This window comes from Mobula hypostoma, chromosome 28, assembly GCF_963921235.1.
Source record: "Mobula hypostoma chromosome 28, sMobHyp1.1, whole genome shotgun sequence".
Taxonomy (NCBI): domain Eukaryota; kingdom Metazoa; phylum Chordata; class Chondrichthyes; order Myliobatiformes; family Myliobatidae; genus Mobula; species Mobula hypostoma.
The window spans coordinates 29,955,276-29,977,250 of record NC_086124.1 but is presented as its reverse complement, the minus strand read 5'-3'; the positions used below and the strand labels follow the sequence as shown (position 1 = coordinate 29,977,250).

General features: G+C 46.9%; 1 protein-coding gene across 8 annotated transcripts in view; it reads left to right on the top strand.

Moving 5' to 3' along the window:
- LOC134338659 (neural cell adhesion molecule L1-like) overlaps positions 1-21,975 on the top strand; it is a 325,827-nt gene that overhangs the window by 257,334 nt on the left and 46,518 nt on the right. For all 8 annotated transcript variants that reach the window (XM_063034658.1, XM_063034661.1, XM_063034664.1 and 5 more), the window contains 2 exons: positions 10,909-11,010; positions 19,968-20,165. In XM_063034658.1, the coding sequence (XP_062890728.1) occupies positions 10,909-11,010; positions 19,968-20,165 (300 nt within the window). The remainder of the gene's footprint in view (positions 1-10,908; positions 11,011-19,967; positions 20,166-21,975) is intronic.

Here is a 21,975-nt window from a genome sequence, read left to right as displayed (position 1 = left end):
GTCCGGTGCTCCCGATGTGGCCTTCTATATATTGGCAAGACTCGACGCAGACTGGGAGATCGTTTTGCTTAACACCTACGCTCTGTCCGCCAGAGAAAGCAGGATCTCCCAGTGGCCATATATTTTAATTCCACATGCCATTCCCATTCTGATATGTCTATCCACGACCTCCTCTACTGTAAAGATGAAGCCACACTCAGGTTGGAGGAACAACACCTTATATTCCATCTGGGTAGCCTCCAACCTGATGGCATGAACATTGACTTCTCAAACTTCCGCTAATGCCCCACCTCCCCCTCGTACCCCATCCGTTATTTATTTATATACACACATCCTTTTTCTCTCTCTCTCCTTTTTCTCCCTCTGTCCCTCTGACTATACCCCTTGCCCATCCTCTGGTTCCCCCCCCTTTCTTTCTCCCCGGGCCTCCTATCCCATGATCCTCTCATATCCCTTTTGCCAATCACCTGTCCAGCTCTTGGCTCCATCCCTCGCCCTCCTGTCTTCTCCTATAATTTCTGATCTCCCCCTCCCCCTCCCACTTTCAAATCTCTTACTAGCTCTTCCTTCAGTTAGCCTTGACGAAGGGTCTCGGCCCGAAATGTCGACTGTACCTCTTCCTAGAGATGCTGCCTGGCCTGCTGTGTTCACCAGCAACTTTGATGTGTGTTCCTCTCTACTGTTAGATGGGTTTGTCCCTTCAGGTCTCCACACAGCCCCAGCTAACAATGTCCAGTGAATCAGAGCCAGGTTTAATATTACTGTCTCATATTGCGTGAAATGTGTTGTCTTGTGGCTGCAGTGTGGTTCCAAGATTTAAAATTACCAGAAAATTACAAAATAGGTTGGGGGTCTGTGTTTCATGATAAACTCTTTGTAGTGCTTGGAGTGGTAGCTTTGTTGTACCTCCATTCTCCCCGACCTGGAACACCTAACGATTAAGTGCTGACCATTCATCAAAGAGAGTTCTCGTCCACGCTTCCGACCACAGATTACATACCACCGAAAGCTGACGCTAATCAGGCACTCGAGGTATTGAATGCTGCCATCACCTAGCAGGGAACCCTAACACATTTCGTATCGTAGTTGGGGACTTCAATCAAGCTTGATTGAAAAATTCTCTGCTCAGTTATCATCAGCATATAACTGCAGCACTAGGGGTCCCAACACACGAGATCACTGCTATATTACGATAAGAAATGCCTACTGTTCGATGACCCGACCACATTTCAGGGAATCTGAACACTTGGCCGTCCTTCTCCTACCTGCACACAGGCAGAGGCTAAAGAGCAAGGCTCCAGAGACTGAGACAACAAAGAGGTGGTTGCAAGAGGCAGTGGAGCGACTGTGGGATTGCTACGAGTCAGTGGACTGAGCTGTGTTCAAGCATTCATCTCGGGATCTGAATGAATACTCCATGGTTGTCATGGACTTTATAAGATCAGCTGTAGACGAGTGTGTCCCACAAAATCATTCAGACCCTTCCCCAGTCAGAAGCTCTGGCTGAACCATGAGATCCGCAATCTGCTGAGGGCCAGATCAGTGGCATTCAGGTCTGGCAACCAAGTAAGATACTTGCAAACTGGTAATTCTGGATCAAACTTGAATCACTGAAGGTTGCTTAATAGCTTTGGCAGGGCTTGAATGCTGTTACCTCTTACAAAGTGAAACCAGGCGACATATGTTGGCTTCGCTCCCAGATCAGCTCAATGTCTTTTATGCTCATTGAGGAACCTTCATGAACTCCCACAGCCTCCAGTGATCCTGTGATTTCAGTCTCTGAGGCCGACATAAGAGCGTCCTTCAGGAAGATAAGGACCTGTGCTGAATAACTGGCTGGTATGTTCACTGAGATCTTTAACCTCTCGCTTTGGCGGTTTGCGGTACCCACCTGCCTCGGGCAGGCTTCAATTATAACCCATGCCTAAGAAGAACCCGTCTCAATAACTATCATCCAGTAGAACTTACATCCACGGTGATGAAGTGCTTTGAGAGGTTGGTGATAAAACATATCAACTCCGGTCTGAGAAACGACTTGGATCCACTCCAATTTGCCTACCACCACAATAGGTCCATTACATTGGCTCTTCACTCAATACTGGAACGTCTTGACAGCAAAGATGCATATGTCAGGATGCTCTTTATCAACTACAGCTCAATATTCAATGCTGTTATCCCTTCAAAACTAATCAATAAGCTTCAATACCTCCTTGTGCAGTTGGATCCTTGAGTTCTTCACTTGCAGACCCTAGTCAGTTCGGATTGGTAATAACATTTCCTCCACGATCGCCATCAGCACAAGGCTGTGTACTTAACCCCCTGGCTGTACTCACTTTGCACTTCTGTGTGGCTGTATAGTTCCAATGCCATATTTAAGTTTGCTGATGACATGACCGTTGTTGACAAATCAGGATATGGGAGGAAGATAAAAAATCTGGCTGAGCGGTGTCAAAACAACAACCTCTCACTCAGTGTCACTCAAGGCCAAGGGAGATCAGAAGTGGAGATGGTCAGCAACTTTAAATTCCTCGTAGTTATCATTTCAGAGGATCAGTAGTGGCTGCAGCACGTAAGTGCCATTACGAAGAAAGCATAGCAACGCCTCTACTCTCTTAGAAGTTTGCAAAGATTTGGCATGACAAGCTTCTATTGATGTGTAGTGGAGTATATATGTGTAGTGCGTCACAGCCTGGTATGGAAACATCAATGCCTTGAATGGGAAATCCTATAAAAAGTAGTGGATATAGACCAGTCCATCACAGGTAAGGCCCTCCGAACCATTGAGCACATCTACACAGGGCATTGTTAATGGAAAGTAGCATCATCATCAGGTACCCCGCCACCCAGGACATGCTCTCTTCCCACTGCTGCCATCAGGAAGAAGACACAGGAGCCTCAGGACTCACACCACCAGGTTCAGGAACAGTTATTTCCCCTCAACCACCAGGCTTTTGTACCAGTGGTGATAACTTCACTTGCCCCATCACTAAACTGTTCCTGCATCCTATTAACTGTTTATTTATTTATCTATTTATAATGAATGGGAATGGGAAGTAGAATTAAAATGTGTGGCTAAGGGGAATTTCCCCTGTTGTGACGGATGGAGCAGAGGTCCTCTGTGGAGGGATGCAGGCACTCAGATCTTAGGGTCAAGACCCTCCCCCGGGACTGGACAGAAAGAGGGAGGCAGCCAGTGTAAAGGGGTGGAACAGGAGTTTGCATATGATGGGTGGATCCAAGCGAGGAAGGATGGGTGGTAGGCAGGTGAGGCCATTTGGAGATTCTGTGAGAGCGCACTGTAATACTGCATGACGCCGTCTCCAAACAAGAAACAGTCCATCCCGATGCATTTCAAATCGTACTTGGGAACTTCAACCAGGCTTGCTTGAAGAAAATTCTGCCCAATTACCATCAAAATATAACCCGTAGTACCTGAGGACTCAATATATGAGACCACCATTTACTCAGATAAGGAATGCCTTCTGTTTCATGCCCAGACCGCACTTCGGTAAATCTGATCACTCGGCTGTCATTCCCTTAACTGCCCACAAGCACAGGCTGCAGAGATTAGGGTGAAAAGGAGGTGGTGGTGGGAGGCAGAGGAGCAGCTACAGGATTGCTTTGAGTCAGTGGACTGGGCAGTGTTCAAGGACTCATCTGTGGATCTAAATGAAAACACCCATGGTTGTAATAGACTTTATTGAAACAGCTGTCCTCACAGAATCATTCAGAGTCTTCCCAAATCAGAAGCCCTGGATGAACCGTAAGATCAGCAATCTGTTGGGAGCCAGATCAGAGGCATTCAGATCTGGTGATCAAGAAAGTTGCAAGAGTTCCAAGTTTGATCTGCGGAAAGCCACCTTGTGGGCTAAGTAACAATTCTGGACTAAACTTGAATCAGTGAAACTTGCTTTGATGGTCAAAACATGGAGCAACGATTACGAACTCCCGCAAACCCTGATGATCCTATGATTTCCATCTCTACGGCTGAGGTGCAAGCAGCTTTCGGATTGTTAACCCATGAAAAGCATCCGGCCCAGACAGGGTACTTGGCCAAGTACTAAAGCCCTGCGGTGATCAACTGGCTGGAATGTTCGCTGATGTCTTTAACCTCTCAGTTTGGCAGTGTGTGGTACCCACCTGCTTCAAGCAGGCTTCAATTGCACTAGTGCCCAAGAGGAGTGTGGTGACCTGCCTTAATGACTATCGGCCAGTAGCACTTACATCCACTGTGCTGAAGTGTTTTGAGAGGTTGGTGATGAAACTTACCAACTCCTTCTAGAGAATTGACTTAGATCCACTCCAATTTGCCTAGTGGAGCAATAGGTCCATAGCTAATGCCATTGAATTGGCTCTTCACTCAACCCTGAAACACCTGGACAGTAAAAATGCATATATCAGGTTGCTTTTTATTGACTGCAGCTCACCATTCAATTCCGTCATCCCCTCAAAAGTAATCAATAAGCTCCAAGACTTGGCCTCAGTACCTCTTTGTGCTTTGGATCCTCAATTTCCTGACTTGCAGATCCCAGTCTGTCGGATTGGCAACAACATCTCCTTCACCATCTCCATCAGCGCAGGTGCTTCACAAGGCTGTGTGCTTAGCCCCTGCCCTACTCATTTTACACTTATAACTGTGTGGCTGAGCACAGCTCCAAAGCCATATTCAAGTTTGCCAATGACACCACTGTCGTAGGCCAAATCAAAGATGGTGATGAATCAGCATATAGGAGGAAGATTAAAAATCTGGCTGAGCAGTGCCACAACAACAACCTCCTACTCAATGTCAGCAAGTCCAAGGAGCTAATTATCGACCTCAGGAAAAGGAAACTAGAGGTCCATGAGCCAGTCCTCATCAGAGATCAGAGTAAGAAGTGTCAGGTACTTTAAATTCCTTAGTGTTATTATTTCGGAGGATATCCTGAGCCCAGCATGTAACTGCAATTACAAAGAAAGCACAGCAGCACCTCTACTTAGGAGATTGTGGAGATTTGGCATGACATCGAAAACTTGAACAAGCTTCTATAGATGTGTGGTGAAAAGTATAGTGACTGGCTGCATCACAGCCTGGCATGGAAACACCAATGCCCTTGAACAGAAAACCCTACAAAAAGTAGTGGATAAAGCCCTCCCTACCATTGAGCACATCTACATGAACTGCTATGGCAGGAAAGCAGCATCCATCATGAAGGACCCACACCACCCAGGTCATGCTCTCTTCTTACTGCTGCCATCAGGAAGAAGCTATTGGAGCCCCAGAATGCAAACACCAGGTTCAGGAACAGTTATTACCCCTCAACCATCAGGCTCTTGAATAAAAGGAGATAACTGCCATATCATTGAAATGTTCTAACAACCTATAGACTCACTTTCAAGGACTCTTCATTTCATGTTTCTGCATATTTATTGCTTATGTAACGCTCAGCTATATTGGCTCGTATATGTCTAGGGGAAATCCCGCCCGGCACCGGCTTGAACGCTTCCCACTGGGTCGGTTGCTATACCAATGCCACCAGAATCAGTCCCAAGCATCAATCATCAGCCAGCACACACAGTACGTTTTACCAAGTACACTTTATAGATATTACTAAGTCTATGAAATTAATGTCAGTTCGATACAGAAAAGGAAGTAATGGAAAAAAAGAGGCGCCAGACTTATCAAAGTCCACGTTCTTCGTGCGCAACCGTTGGAGCTCAGTCAATACCTGACGACCACCTGGATCCTGTCGACTCACGGCTCGGGACCACCCAGAGCGATCGACCGGAGCCTTTCCGCATGTCCGCCGTCCTCCCTGTCTCTCCTCTGACTCCCCGCCAAAAACCCCCGCATGTCCGCCGTCCTCCCCGTCTCTCCTCCGACTCCCCGCCAAAAACCCCCGCACGTCCGCCGTCCTCCCCGTCTCTCCTCCGACTCCCCGTCTCTCCACAGTCCTCCCTGTCTCTCCTCTGACTCCCCGTCTCTCCTCCGACTCCCCGTCTCTCCTCCGACTCCCCGTCTCTCCTCCGACTCCCCGCTAAAAACCCCCGCACGTCCACCGTCCTCTCCGTCTCTTCTCCGACTCCCCGCCAAAAACCCCGTCCTCAGTCATATGAGACAGCATTATCACCCAAAGAACGATAACATGAACACCCATTGACTAATAGCACCTGCTGTCTGTACTAACCCAAGCAAATGTCCAGCTGGAGACTTTCTCAGCACTGAACATAACATAGAAGCCAGTTTCATCCACATACGCAGCAATCTAAAAGATTAACATAACAAAGAAGCCATTTTAAATTTAACGTACAAAGAAGAGACCCCGTACACTTATTTATTCATCTATTTATTTACTTTTTGCATTTGCAGTTGTTTTTTGCACATTGATGCGGGCTGTGATGCAGCCAGTCAGTATACTTTCCACTACACATCTATAGAAGCTTGTCAAAGTTTTAGATGTCATGCTGAATCTCTACAAAATTCTAAGGAAAATAAAGGCAGTGTTGTGCTTTCTTCATAATAACACTTGCGTGCTGGACCCAGGACAGGTCTTCTGAAATGATATCACAGCAATGTAAAGTTGCTGACTCCCTCCACTCTGATCCCCCAATGAGGCTGGCTCATGGACCTCCAGTTTCCTCCTCCTGAAGTCCATAATCATCTCCTTGGTCTTGCTGACACTGAGTGAGAGGTTATTGTTATGGCACCACTCAGCCAGATTTTCAGTCTTGCTCCTATGTGCTGACTTATCTCCATCTTTGATTTGGCCAGTGACAGTGGTGTCATCAGCAAGTATAAAAATGGCATTGGAGCAATGCTTAGCCTCACAGCCATAAGTGTAAAGTGGACCATCTCCATTCATATTGGATGCGGTCTTCCTCCCTGTGGGGTATGCGTGTTGTAGTCGAGACGTTGTAATGCAGAGTGCATATTCCTCTGCAATACTGCTTCGGCCTTCTTCTGAAGGATGTGCCGAACATGTTTTCCCAGGGTATCAGTGTTGGAGTGGGAAGTCATGGGCCGAATTGGAGAGGGGCATCTGTTAACAAGATGTGCAGTGTCTTCATGACACCAGTGGGGAGGTTCCAGCAGCAGGCAGGAAACAAGAAACATTCCTTGCCTCGGCCAAGGTCTGAAAATCATCATCTCCAGGTTGGCCCTGTGTGTGGCTTCCTGCTCCTGTCTTTCTTTCACTTCCTCGTCCTTGCCTGCCAATTGAATAACGAGAGATGTCCCATCAGGGGTCTTTTTGTGCAGGAATCCTTCCCCTGTGCATTGGGGACCTGGGGTGAAAGGTATTGCATCGAGCAGTGCTGTCCAACAGATCCTTGAGTTGACTCACTGACTGCCCAGTCAACTGTCCTTTCAGTGGCCAGGATGTGTATATGGAATGTGAGGGGTTGCCGCTTCTATCTGAATATTTGAAGGGGCTGCTCCTCAAATTTTGGCTGCACTTGAGTCTCACGTCCCTGATTTGGAGGGAGACGACCGCTCAAGGAGATCACAAACACGAGAAAGTCTACAGATGCTAGAAATCCAAAGCGACACACACACAAAATGCTGAAGGAACTCAGCAGACTGGGCAGCATTTGTGGAAAAGAGCATCTCTGCCTGGCCTGCTGAGTTCTTCCGGCATTCTGTGCGTGTTGCTCGGGGGGACCTCCTGGTCGGTCTGCTCCTGGGCATGGCCAGCCTAGCCGCTCACAGCATCCGGCAGAAGGCAGCTGAGGGCTCTGTTGCTCTTCTGGAGTTACATGCCTGGGTGAAAAATCAGAGTAAATTTGTTATCAAAGTGCATCTATGTCACCACAAGCTACCTTAAGATTCATTTTCTTGCAGGCATTTACAGAAAAATAAAGAAACATGATAGAATTTATGAGAAACTATAAATAACAAATACTGACAAACAACCGATGTGGAAAAAAAAGACAAATTGTTCAAATAATAAAAAATAACACTGAGAACATGAGTTGTAGAGTTCTTTTCAAATCTTTTTATTGTTATGTTATACAAAAGAAATAACACTAGTACATTCAAGTAACAACACTTACAATGTCTCAAAAAAGGCATTATCTTAAAGATTGAAAAAAAAAATTGTGATAACAAAAAAACCTACTAAGCAGAAAAAGTGAGAAAGAAAAACCCATTAGGTGTACAACCCCGGAGCCATGTGTCATACAAAAAGCTTCTAAAAATAAACATCAAACTGCTAGCAAGAAAAGAAAATATACCAAAAAATTTACAATTAGCTCAAATGGTAATAACAAGCAAATGAGCCCCATTTTTTCTCAAAATCAAATAAAGGTTCAAAGGTTCGACTTCTAATTTTCTCCAAACTAAGACATAACTTACTTGAGAGAACCATTGTGACAAAGTGGGAGCTGATGTATCCTTCCACTTCAACAAAATGGCCCTCCTAGCTATTAATGTAACAAATGCAATAACATGTTGGTCAGACACTGAAATACCATGAATATTTTGAGGAATTATTCCAAAAAGCAGTTTATTTATTAGGTTGTAGATTAATTTTAAGTGCTTTAGAAATTGTTGAAAAAACTGACTTCCAGAACTGTTCCAATATAGAACAAGACCAAAACATATGTGTCAGTGTAGTTATCTCAGTTTTACATCTATCACAATAACTATCAACATTAGAAAAGATTTTAGAAAGTCTCTCCTTCGTCAAATGATAACGATGTACAATTTTAAATTGAATCAATGAATGGCTAGCATAAATTGAAGAAGAGTTAACCAACTTCAAACTCCGCATCGTTATTAACCTCATTATTGAGTTGTAGAGTTCTTGAAAATGAGTCACAGGCTGTGGAATCAGGTCAGTGTTAAGGCGGGAGAAGTTATCCTCGCTGGATCAGGAGCCTAATGGTTGAAGGGGATTAATTGTTCCTGAACATGGTGGTGTGGGATCTAAGCCTCCTGTAACTCCTGCCCAATGATAGAAGAGAGCCTAGCCTGGATGATGTTTTTTGTGAGGGAGTTCCTTGATGATGGATGTTGCTTTCTTGTAGTGCTCTCCTTGTAGATGGTCTCAATGCTTTGCCTATGATGGACTGGGCTGTATCCATCACTTTCTGTTCTTGGGCATTGGTGTTTCAATACCAGGCTGTGATGCAACCATTTGGGATAATTGGAGGGTGTCCTTGGAGAAGGAGCACTTGGTCTCTATTGTTACAATGGAGGATTTCTGGGAACAGAGAGCCCCTTGGGTTGTTGATAGTAATAATCATTCTTAAATTTAAAAGTATAAATACTTTATGTAGCTCTGATTATTCTATGGTATTTTGCTGGTGAATAAACATTTGTGAAAAAATAAGCGAAGAACAGGTACAGTTCCCTGTGCACTGCTTTGTCAGAAAATCTGGCCAGACCAAGGAGAATCCGTTTCTGAGCAGTGGGTTTTCCTGTCCAATGTCTGCCTCAGCCAGTGAGGCCAGGCCCGGACTGCATCCTGGCATCAACCTCGCAAACTTCCCTTCCCGCACAGGTAATCGACCCCTCACTCAGAACACAAAATAAATTTTATTATCCGAGTACATATACGTCACTAAAAACAACCCTGAGATGCCCTTAACTGGGAGCATACTCAGCAAATCTTAGAATAGTAACTACAACAGGATCAATGAACAATCGACCAGAATGCACAAGACAACAAACTGTGCAAATGTCAATATAAATAAATAGCAATAAATAATGACAGCATGAAATAACAAGATAAAGAGTCCTTAAAATGAGATTATTGGTTGTGGGGACATCTCAATGGATGGGCAAGTGAGTGTAGTTATCTCCTTTAGTTCAAGAGCCTGATGGTTGAGGGGTAGTAACTGTTCTTGAACCTGGTGGTGTGAGTCCTGAGGTTCCTGTACCTTCTACCTGATGGCAGCAGCGAGAAAAGCGCATGGCCTGGCTGGTGGGGATCTCTGATGATGGATGCCACTGTTCTACGACAGTGCTTCATGTAGATGTGCTCAATGGTGGAAAGGCTTTACCCGTGATGGACTGGGCTGAATCCATTACCTTTTGTAGGATTCTCCATTGGTGTTTCCACACCGCTCAGAGCAACTTCCCTCCACACCAGGGGTTGACACATTCCAGGGTGAGGAGGTAACAGAGGATGTCATGGTCACTTGCTTCATTTAACTTTGTTCATTCTTTATCTCCCCCCTCCCCTGTCTCTCTGCCTCCCTCCTATCCCCTCCTCTTCCCAAGCACATGGGCTTATCTCCCTCCCCATTCCCACCTCCTACCAGCACCTGCTTGCCTCCCCATGCCTTCATCCTCGTCCATTTCTACTCTTGACTCTGCAATTCCACCTCCTCCCCCCCGCACCTGCTTGCCCCTCTCCCCTTCCCACCTGCCCCCCTTCAACCCTGCCTAACCCCTCCTACACCTTCATGTTTCCCCTCTAGCACCCTACACGTCTGTCTCACCCCAACCCTCCACACCTGTCTCACCCCAACCCCCCACGCCTGTCTCACCACAACCCCCCCACGCCTGTCTCACCCCAACCCCCCACGCCTGTCTCACCCCAACCCCCCACGCCTGTCTCACCACAACCCCCCCACGCCTGTCTCACCCCAACCCCCCACGCCTGTCTCACCCCAACCCCCCACGCCTGTCTCACCCCAACCCTCCACACCTGTCTCACCCCAACCCCCCACGCCTGTCTCACCCCAACCCTCCACACCTGTCTCACCCCAACCCCCCACGCCTGTCTCACCCCAACCCTCCACACCTGTCTCACCCCAACCCTCCACACCTGTCTCACCCCAACCTTCCACACTTGCCTCACCTCAACCCTTCTTCTTCCCTATGCCTGCCTACTCTACCTTCCCTCGCCTCGGCCTCAACCTCCTCTCCGACTCGCTCCGTTTCTGTCTGGTTGTCCCCTCACTGGACTCCCTTGTATTTTTCAGATCGGCCAGACCCACCCGTTGACCTGAAAATGGAAAACTTCCAACCCAGGGAGGTGCTGCTGTCGTGGACACCAGGGAATGCTCACAACAGTCCCATCGAGGGTAGGGGTGTGCGCCACGCTGTGTGTGTGTGTGTGTGTGTGTGTGTTTTTATTATTGTCACAGGTACCAAGCTTGTTTTGCACACTGTTTGTACAGATCAGATCATTACAATTTACTGAGGTGGTTGCACCCAGAGTACAGGCTTCAGAAAGCAGATGGGTGACCACCAGGAGAAGTAGAAGGGAGTAGGTTACCAGGTCAGGGTTCCCCTCAGTCACAAGTGTACCCCTTTGGACGCTGTTGGGGGGGTGGGGGGGATGACTTGTCAAGGCACAGAGGCAGCAGTCAGGCCAGTGGCCAGTGGCTTGCTCCGTGCTTCAGTTCCACCCCATGCCACTTTGGCACATCAGATGGCAACCTTGTCATTTCTTCAGCATTTGTCGGTTTTGCGAGGCCGAGTTACTAGCTCTACGCTCAACCCAGCCGGTGTAGAACTTGTGCAAGGAGCCAGCCGGATTTGAGCCCGGGACCTTTCGCTCCGAAGTCTGTTGTAGATGCTACTACACCAACAACACAGACTCTGAGGCTCAGTAGGGAAGGGTAAAGTCAGGTAGTGCGTTAGTGATAGGAGACCCATTAGTTAGGGGAGCGGACAGGAGATGCTGTGGCCACAGAAGAGACTCCAGGATTGTGTGTTGCCTCCCAGGTGCTAGGGTCAAGGAAGTTTCGGAGCGGCTGCAGAGGATTCTCAAGAGGCAGGGTGAGCATCCAGAGGTCGCCATGCACATTGGCACCAGTGACATAGGGTGGAAAGGTTGGAGAGGTCCTGCGCAGGGAGTTAGGGAAGAGGTTGAAGAGCAGGACCTTCAAGGTAGTAATCTCTGGATTATTCCCTGTACCAAGGGCTTGTCAGGGCAGGAATGGGATGATTCGGCAGATGAATGAGTGGCTAGGGAATTGTTGCAGTGGGAAGGATTTCAGACTTCTGAATCTCTTATGACCTGTACAAAAAATATGGGTTACACCTGAACCGAGGGAGGTCCAATATCTTTGTGGGAAGGCTTGGTAGAGCTGTTGGGGAATATTTAACTAATTTGGCAGGGGGGTGGGAGCAGCAGTGACAGGGCTGAAGGTTTGGCAGTCAGTATACAATTAGATGCAGTGTGTAGTGAGACTGTGAGGAAGCTCAGGCAGATGACGGGGCACAATTGCAGTAAGTGGAATGGCTTGAAGTGTAACATGGGCAAAGGGCAAATCGAAAATGGCGATGAATACAGGACTGAAGGTGTTATACTTGAATGTGTGCAGTAAATGGAATAAGGTAGATGGACTTGTAGCGCAGTTGCAGATTGGTATGTATGACTGAATTGTGACTGAGAGAAGGTCATAGTTGGGAGCTTCATGTCCAAGGATACACATTGTACGCAGAGGGGGTGGCATGGCTCTGGTTAAAAAAATGAGATCAAATCATTAAAAGGAGGTGACATGGGATCCTTGTCGGTAGAGTGAAGAAACTGCAAAGATAAAAAGACCCTGTTGGGAGTTATATAGAGGCCTCCAAACAGTAGCCAAGATGTGGAATATAAATTACAACGAGAAATAGAAAAGGCAATGTTATGATAGTCATGGGGGATTTCAATATGCAGGTGGATTGGGAAAATCAGGTTGATGCTGGATCCTGAGAAAGGGAATTTGTAGAAAGCCATCTCCCTTGAGGTGACTTTTTAGAGCAGCTTCTGTTTGGGCCCACTAGGGGAAAGCAATTCTTGAGTGGAACTAGATTTGAGTATTACAGAGGAGCGAAGGGAATTACAGAGGCATGAGAGAGGAGTCCAAGTTGATTGGAAGGGAAACCAGCAGGGATGATGGCATAGCAGCGATGGCTGAAGTTTCTGGGGACAACTTGGAAGGTGTAAGATAGATACATACCAAAGGTGATGAAGTATTCTAAAGGGAGGATGAGGCAACTGTGGCTGACAAAGGAAGTCAAAGAAAGCATAAAAGCAAAAGGAAGGGCATATAGTATAGCAAACATTAGTGGGAATTTAGAGGACTGGGAAATTTTTAAGCTACAGAAGGTAACTAAAAAAGGCATAAAGAAAGAAAAGATGAAATATGAAGATAAGCTAGGCAATAATATTAAAGAGGACACCAAAAGTTTTTTAGATATAAAGTGTGAAAGATAGGTGAGTGGATATTGGACCAGTGGAAAATGATGCTGGAGAGGTGTAATAGGGGACAAAGAAATGGCAGACAAAGTTAATAAGTGTTTTGTGTTAGTCTTCACTGTGGAGGACACCAGCAGTGTGTCAGAAATTTGCGAGTGTCATGTGAGTGTAGTTGCTATTACTAAGGAGAAGGTGCTTGGGAAGCTGAAAGGTCTGAAGGTAGATAGATCATCTGGACCTGATGGACTACACCCCTTTTACAAGGTGCCACGCGTAAGGCTGCTAGACAAGCAAGATAAGAGCCCATGGTATTACAGGAAAGATTACAGTGCCTTGGAAAAAGTATTCGGCCTCCGACCCTTTGTTTGCATAAATGAATTTTAGAATTAGGGATTTTGAAACAATTTAACTGAGAATTTTTATTTGTGAATATGCTCCTTTTTTCGCAATAGATGCCCAAAACACAGGGAAAATTGTAAAGCGTGAAAAACTAAAAATTCAAAACCTGAAATGTTAACAGATCAAAATTTCATTTCCCATTGCTAAGTACTTAGTTAGATCACCTCTCACAGCTATTACAGTGTGTTAAGGTTAGGGAAGATGAATGCTGCCAAATACAGAGCGATTCTGGATAAAAACATGCTAATCTCTGCCAGAAAGCTTAGCCTAGGGAGGAAGTTTGTCTTTCAGCAGCACAACAACCTAAAGCACACTGCCAGAGCAAGAAAATTTATATCCTGGAGTGGCCCAGTGTGAAGAGATTCCTTGACGAGGATGAATTGGACCCAAAAGCAGGGATATCCAAAGCAAGATTGGAGACATGGTATTACACTGGATCTGAGCTCAAAAGAAACAGTAGATGGTATCACAAGTAGGTTTATGGTTGAGCACCGGACCACAGTTCAGGTGTTCATTAAATGTTCAGTTCTTGGCACTCGAAACCTGATTTCCAACTAGCAGGACTGTCCTCAACCCTTAAAGGGGTTGTGTTAGCTATCTGTACTCTGGGAGTTTGAGCATCTAAATCCTGGAAGCTGGCGTGTTGGGGGGGGCATCTCTTAACAAGACCCCCTTCCCTGTGGCCGACCCCTGACAGCCCTGGCTGTGGGAGAGGTGGTGATGACAATCATGGATGAGAGCTAGATCCAAGATGTTTCTTTCGGGTGCCCAGCATCTCTCCTCGGGTCTAAATCTTTCCCGGTCCGTGAGGTATTGCCAAACTGCTTGAACGGTACGCAAGTCCAAAAGTCTTTTCACTGTGAAGACCTGTTCCCTCTCGATAAACCTGGATGGTGGCGGGGCTAAGGAGCTGACACGGACAGGTTTTAATTTGGAAATGTGGAAGGTGGGATTGATCTTTAGGGTACCGGGGACCTACAAGGTGTAAGCCAGGCAGGGTTTACTTTCCTCAGGATTTCAAGGCGTCCAGCGAACTTGGGCACCAGCTTTTTAGATTCCACGCAGAGAGGCAAATCATGAGTGGACAGCCAGGCCTGTTACCTGGGCTGTAAAGCAGGTCCTTGACTTCTCTTTCGGTTCGCCTTGGTCTCCACTCTTCAGGTAGAGTCCAGCAAAATCTCTCTTGCCCTTTACTTGCAGCGGGTGGATGAAATCTTCGGCCTCAGGGACCCCAACCTCGGAGAGAGAGGCAGAGAATAACCAAACTGGCACTTGAAAGGTGACATCCTATGCACCGAATGCCGTAAGGTGTTGAGGGCAACCTCTGCCCACATCACATGGTCACACTCATCAGGTCTTTCCAAGGTCAGGCACCTAAATCCTGGTTGGGTCCGCTCCACCTGGCCGTTGGACTGCGGGTGAAACCCAGAGGAAAGGCTTGCTGTTGCCCCTGTCAGTTTTACAGAAAGCCCTCCAGAAATGCCATGTGAATTGTGGACCACGATCTGAGACAATGTCCACCGGGAATCTGTGGATCCTGAAGACCTGGTCCAGAGCAATCTCAGCCATCTTCGCTGCGGACAGTAGCTTCTCCAAGGCAATGAACTTGCAGGCTTTTGAACACTGATCGACAACTACCATGCTGACTGGCTTCCCCTTTGATGGTGGGAGACCTGTGACCAAGTCCATGGAGATGTGTGTCCAAGGTCTTTCCAGACCAGGTAGGGAGTGGAGAAGTCCTTGAGGTCGGGTAGGGGTTCCTTGTTCTGAGCACACACTTTGCTTGCCTGCACATACTGCTGAACCTCTTTCGTCATTCCAGGCCACCAGTACCTCCTTTTGATAAACTCAAGGGTCCTGGCAATCCCTGGGTGTGCAGTCATTCTCGATAAACGTCCCCATGGAGTACCTGGGACCTGACGGAACTTGGGACGAACAGCCTACCCGGAGGACTGTTCCTAGGAATCTCCCCTTGAGCTTGGGCCTGTGAACTAGAGCGTCAGCACCATGGTGCTACCACCCTGGTGATAGGGTGCTTTTCTCACTCTGGTTCATCAAACTGACGGGACAGAGCATCTAGCTTCTGGTTTTTCAACCCCAGTCAGTAGGTCAGGATGAATTCAAAACAGTTAAAGAACAAAGCCAACCTGGCCTGCCTGGAATTCAGCCTCTTGGACTCCAAGGCTCACTTAACCGCAAGAAGGTCCCGATGTCATAGTTCCTCTCTGCCAGTGTAGCCACCTGGAGAAGAATGCACACGGGTGAAGTTTACTGTCTGGAGGTGATCTTTGAGACAAGAGTGCACCCACTCCGATGTCTAAGGCATCTGTTTCCCCAATAAAGGGAAGGTCTGGGTTAGGAGAAACCAAGATGGGAGCTGTTGTGAACTGCTTAAGCTCTGAAAAGCAGCCTCTGCTTCAATCATCTCGACAAAAGGGCCCATGGATTTCTTAGTGAGCACTGTCAGCGGAGCTGCCACTAAGCTGAAGTTCCTGATGAACTTCCGGTAGAAGTTAGCAAACCCCAGGAATCGCTGAACTAGTTTGATACTGGATGGTGGTAGCCAGTCTCTGACTGCCTGGGTCTTGGTAAGGTCCATCTTGAGATTGCCATGAAGATGATGAAATCCAAAAACGAAATAGTTGTCACATGAAACTCTGACTTCTCCAACTTCTCTAAAATAAAGTCCAAAAGGTCTAGAAGCCTCTTTAAAGTGTCCCTGACGTGGGTGACATGCTCTTTCATGGACTTGGAGAAGATTATGATATCATCTAGACAAAGGAGTGTATCCCGGAATACATCGCTTATAAAGGCTTGGAAAATGGCTGGAAAGTTCACAAGACCATAACCAGGTTCTCGTAGTGCCCGGTTCGTGTATTGAATGCAGTCTTCCGCTCATCGCCTTCCATAATATGGACCAGATTGTATGCACTCTGTAGGCATATTTTTGTGAATACCCTCACTCCTTGGAGCATATTGAAAGCCATATTCATGAGTGTAAAGGGGGTAGCGATTCTTGGCCATTATATGGTTTAATCCCCTATAATCAAATCCTGGCTGCAGGTTCCCATCTTTCTTTTGTATGAAGAAGAAGTCTACACTGGCAGGTGAGGTAGAGGGCTGAATGAAGCCATGGCAAGAGCATCCTTTACATTCTCCTCCATTGCGCTTCTCTCTGCACCTGAGAGTGCATACAATCAACCCTGTGGGGGACAAGTACCAGGCAGCAGATCTACAGCACAGTCATAGGGTCAGTGCAGTGGAAGAGTCGAGGCCTCTCCCTTGCTGAAGACCTCTTCCAGTCCTCCAAACGGATTCTGACTGGTTTGGATGTTGCTATCTCCTCCTGACCTTCCATCGAGGATGATTCCTGAGGCTTCTTAGGTGATTGGGGTGATTCGACAGACCTCAGAGTTCTCTCCCTAAGCTCACAAAGTAGAAACAGTGGCCAAAACTGAGTCCAAATCCCTGTCTGTATCCTCAGGAAACAGTAGCAAGGCCTTACAGAGGGTTCTTGCCCCTTGGGAACAGGCTTCAGGGAGTCTTTGCCTTCCTTGGAACCTGGTGACTGAATTCCTTAAGCTTAGCAGCACGTTTCTCAGTCTGCTTGGTCATTTCCTTGGACTTTCCTGAACTATAGATTCCCTCTCTCTAGTTCCAGTGGGATCCCAACTAGACTGTGTCGGGGCTCGCCCAGTCCCATTGGCCAGGACCAGCTTGTCCACTCTTGAGGACTGGACTATGTCTCCAGAGGCCTCAGGTCCCTCTGCACTGAATTCTGTCCCCTTACTGGGCATTGGTCACGAGGGAATCTGGGTGTCGGAACACCATGCCACAAGCTGACTCTCTTACAATGACTGGAGCAAGCAGTGATTCTCTCCTCTCTCCAGTCCACGGGTGGGCTATGCTGGGAAAGCCTAGGGTACTCGAGGATCAGGGGTATGAGTGGAGAGTCAGTAATGTAGAAACTAATGTCTTCCACGTGATCCCGTCCTCATCTGCAACATCACAGTCAATTGCTGGATCTGCCCGGACCCGAGCAGGCGGCCTTCCAAGAGAGTTGAGGGCATGGCCTGGCTCAACTCTCATAGCAGTACGTTGAATTGATGGGCAGTTCCTAAATCCAGGAAATTACCCGCCACCCCAGAGTTCATAAAAGCCTTCACTTGCCACAACTTCTTACCCCAAGTGAACTCCTCCTTCAGCATGAAACTATAATCTGTGGGATTGGGCATAGTGGCTACTACCATCACAGCTCTCCTGACACCAGATGGCTTAGCAGTTTCCCAGGTAGCTACAACTTTGGACATTCGGCCCACAGGTAACCTGCTTCCCCAAAGTAAAAGCAGCAATGCTGGGACCTCTCATCGGCAGATAGTCCAGTAGCAGTAACCTGCATGGGTTCGACTACATCTTGAACTGGTTATGGTCCGAGGTTGGGAAGGGGAACTGCAATGCGTAGGGACCGGACTCAGACCAGCTCACCCTCCTGACATGGTCCTACTCTCACTCTGCCAGACGATTATCGAGACAGATGGACTGGCCGATCAGAACTTCCAAGTTCTCTGCTGGCTCTCCCAAGGCAAGGGCATCTTTCAATTCATCTCTGAGTCCGTGGCGGTATAGTGTGACCAAGGCCTCCCCGTTCCAACCACTCTCCTGGGCCAAGGGCTAAAATTCGGTTGTGTAGTCGGCCACTGATCATCTTCCCCCCACCCCCACCGTCGGATCTTCATCAGGCAGTCAGAAGCTTGGCTGGCTCTGATGGGGTGATGAAACACCTTCCTCATGGCAGCCCTGAATTCCTCCAGATCCGAGCAAATTTCTGACCTACGTTCCCAATGTGTGGTGGCCCAGGCCAGGCTCTTCCAGTCAGAAGAGAGATAATGAAGGCCACATTTTTGCGTTCCCAAGGGAACCGGGACGGCTGGAGTTCAATTACTAATGGGCATTGGACGAGGAAGCCGAGGCAAGAACCTGGGTCACCATCGAATCTCTCCGGGGCTGGAAGATGGACCGGCCAACAGCCTCACCCGAGTGACTTCAGCTTCCTCTCTGCAATACGTGGCAAATGGAGACCTGGAGGTCAGGTATCTCCAGGCCATGTCTGGAAATGATTTCACTGTGGCTGGCCATAGCTGACAAAAAGCACTGATACCCTGCTGGTTCTATGTTGTCTCAGTCGTACTGTGACGGGAGTCCTGGATGGGGAGGAATTGGACCCAAATGCTGGGATATCCAAAGCAAGGTTTGAGACATGGAATTACACTGGATCTGAGCTCAAAACAAACACTAGATGTTATCACAAGTAGGCTTACGATTGAGCACAGAACCACAGTTCAGGTGTTCCTTAATCACTCAATTTTTGGCACTAGAAACCTGATTATCAATTAGCAGGACAGTCTTGAACCCTTGTCAGCTATCTGTGCTCTGGGGAGCTTGAGCATCTAAATCCTGGAAGCTGGCGCAGTTAGGGGCATCTCGTAACGCTCAGTCAGAGTCCTGACCTTAACCCGATCAAACATCTCTGGCAAGACCTCAGGATTGCTGTCCACTGCTACTCCCCAACTAACTTGGCAGAGCCTGAGCAGGTTTGCATGGGGAATGGGCAAATCCTGCTCATCGCACTATATAAAGCTAATAAAGACTTATCCAAAAAGACTACTGACTGTAATAGCTGCGAGAGGTGGTTCTGTGGGGGAGGAAGTGTTTCCTGCTCCCAGATGGAGTGAATAGGAGAGGACAGGGCTAGGCTCAACCTTTCACTGCTGCATGACCCCGGTCTCCGAGTGGGAAGGAGACGAGGGCTCAGAGTGTGTGAAGGGTGCAGTCTCTATCTATCGCTCTAGTCTGATTTCCCAGTTTTGTTGGGGGGGGGACTGGGACAGCCTGTAACTGGGTGCTCTGAGTGATTGAGGAGGGGTGATGGTTGGAGAGTGTTGTGGGTTGGGGGGGTTGTGGTTATGTCTGTAACTGAGTGCTATGTGTGTGATGGATGAGGGGTGGGATGTGTGTAACAGTGGTGTGTGTGAGGGATTGCGGAGTTAGGGAGTGAAAGGGTGGGGTGTATGCAACAGTGTATGTCTCAGTATGTGTGAGAAGTGGGGGTGGGAAGTGTGAGGGTGAGGAATTGCGAGCTGGATACTGAGTGATTCAGTCTGTATGAAGGATGACGGGGTGTGAGGGTTGAGCTCTCAGTAACTGAGAGCTCTGTGTCTCGGTGAGGGGGCAGGGAGGAATTGACATTGAATTACACCCACAAAATGCTGGAGGAACTCAGCAGATCAGGCAGCATCTATGGAGGGGAATTAATAGTTGACATTTCAAACCAAAATCCTTCAGCTGAGTTCCTCCTGCAATTTCTGTGTGTTGCTCTGGATTTTCAGCATCTGTGGAATCTCTTGTGTTTACGATTTTGCTGTCGTTGAAGTTTTGCCCCTGTTCCTCCAGAGTTCATCATTGAGTTTGAGGAGAACGTTTTTGAACCAGGCACGTGGCACAAGCTGAAGCACATGAAGGGCAACCAACTCCAGGCTGTGCTGGAACTCTCTCCCTACGTCAACTACAGTTTCCGGGTCGTGGCTGTCAACCGCGTTGGGAGCAGCAACCCCAGCCAGGCCACGGAGCGCTACATGACGCCGGCGGCAGGTGGGTGGTGGGCTGAGGGGGGAGGCGAGGCACGTGAGGAGTGGGGAGCACAGTGTGGGGCGCATGGCTTCTTTAGCTGTGGGCAGGGCCAAGAAGGTCAGGAGTGCTGAAGGTGGCAGGGTCTGACATAAAGTCATCGCTGCTGTCATCAGACTTTTAAGTCCCACTCCACCAGGTTCAGGAATGGTTATCATCCGTCAACCTTCAGGAATGGTTATCACCCGTCAACCTGAATTAGTGTGGATGACTTCACTCAGCTCCACACTGAACTGATTCCACAACTTACAGACCCACTTCCAAAGACTCTACAGCTTGTGTTCTCAGTAATATTTATTTATTTGTACAGTTTCTCTTCTTTTGCACATTGGTTGTTTGTGTGTAGTTTTTCACTGATTCTATTGCATTTCTTTGTTCTACTGTGAATATCTGCAAGACGATGAATCTCAAGATAGCATATGGTGATAGTATATGGCCTTCAAAACATAATTCAGCCCTCAAACCTTTGTTTACATAAATGAGCATCTATTAGCTTTGAATAGCATGATGAGCAAGATTTGCCATTCCTCTTTGTAAAATTCTTCTTCAATCTTTTTATTAGTTTCATAAAAATAAACATAACATGGTAATTGTACAAAGATATTGGGAATACATTGTTATAATTAATATGTGACTATAAAGCCGGATAACACTTAAATGATAAAACTCCCAATCATATAGGATACAAATGAATAATATAAAACAAAGGAAATATCTAAAAAACATCATGAAAAAGTAAAAAAAAAACAAAAAAAAACTAATCTAAACAGAATTAATCAACTAAACTAAAAAAAAGATGTGGGCTGTTTTGTAACATCGTTAAAAAAAAAGAGAAAAAAGAAAACCTTAGTGTCGACGACTCCGTTCCTCTCAACCAATATTACAGAGAAGTAAAATAAGTTTGGAAATGGTCAAGTTACATCATATGAAAATGTTGAATAAATGGCCTCCAAGTCTTTTTGAATTTAATAGAGGGATGATAAACAACACTTCTATTTCTTTCCAAATTTAAACACAACATAGTTTGAGAAAACCAATGAAATGTGGTAGGAGGATTAATCTCTTTTCAAATCAGCTAAATGGATCTTCTAGCTACTAAAGTAAGAAATGCAATCATCCGACGAGCTGAAGAGGTTAAACGATTTGATTCTATCATTGGTAACTCAAAAATAGCAGTAATTGGGTGAGGTTGTAGTCTATAGTCTATATAAGTCTAAATGTAAGTCCTCTTTGTAAAATTGCTCAAGTTGTGTCAGGTTAGTTGGGGAGCAGTGGTGGACGGCAACCTTGAGGTCTAGCCAGAGATGTTGGATCGGGTTAAGGCTAGGACTCTGACTGGGCCACTCAAGGACATCGATTTTCTTCATTTGAAGCCACTTCATGGTTGCTCTGGCGGTGCAGTTTGGGTCATTGTCCTACAGAACTTTCTCCCCAGTTTAAGCTTTCTGGCAGACTAGCAGGTTTTTATCCAGGATCTCTCTGTATTCAGCAGCATCCATCTTCCCATCAATCTTGACTAGATTTTCAGTCCCTGCTGCTGAAAAGCATCTCCATGGCCTGATACTTCCTCCACCATTGTTTACAGTAGGGATGGTGTCACCTGGCTGATGTGTAGTGTAAAATTTATGCCTCACACACCACTTAGTGTTGAGGCCACACCTTTACAGTATTTTCTAAGTGATGCTTTGCAGAATCTTTACAGGTAAGGATTTTTTTTTAGCTAGGGCATATTGCTACTCTTGCCTAAATACCCTTTTCGTGCAAGACCTTAGAG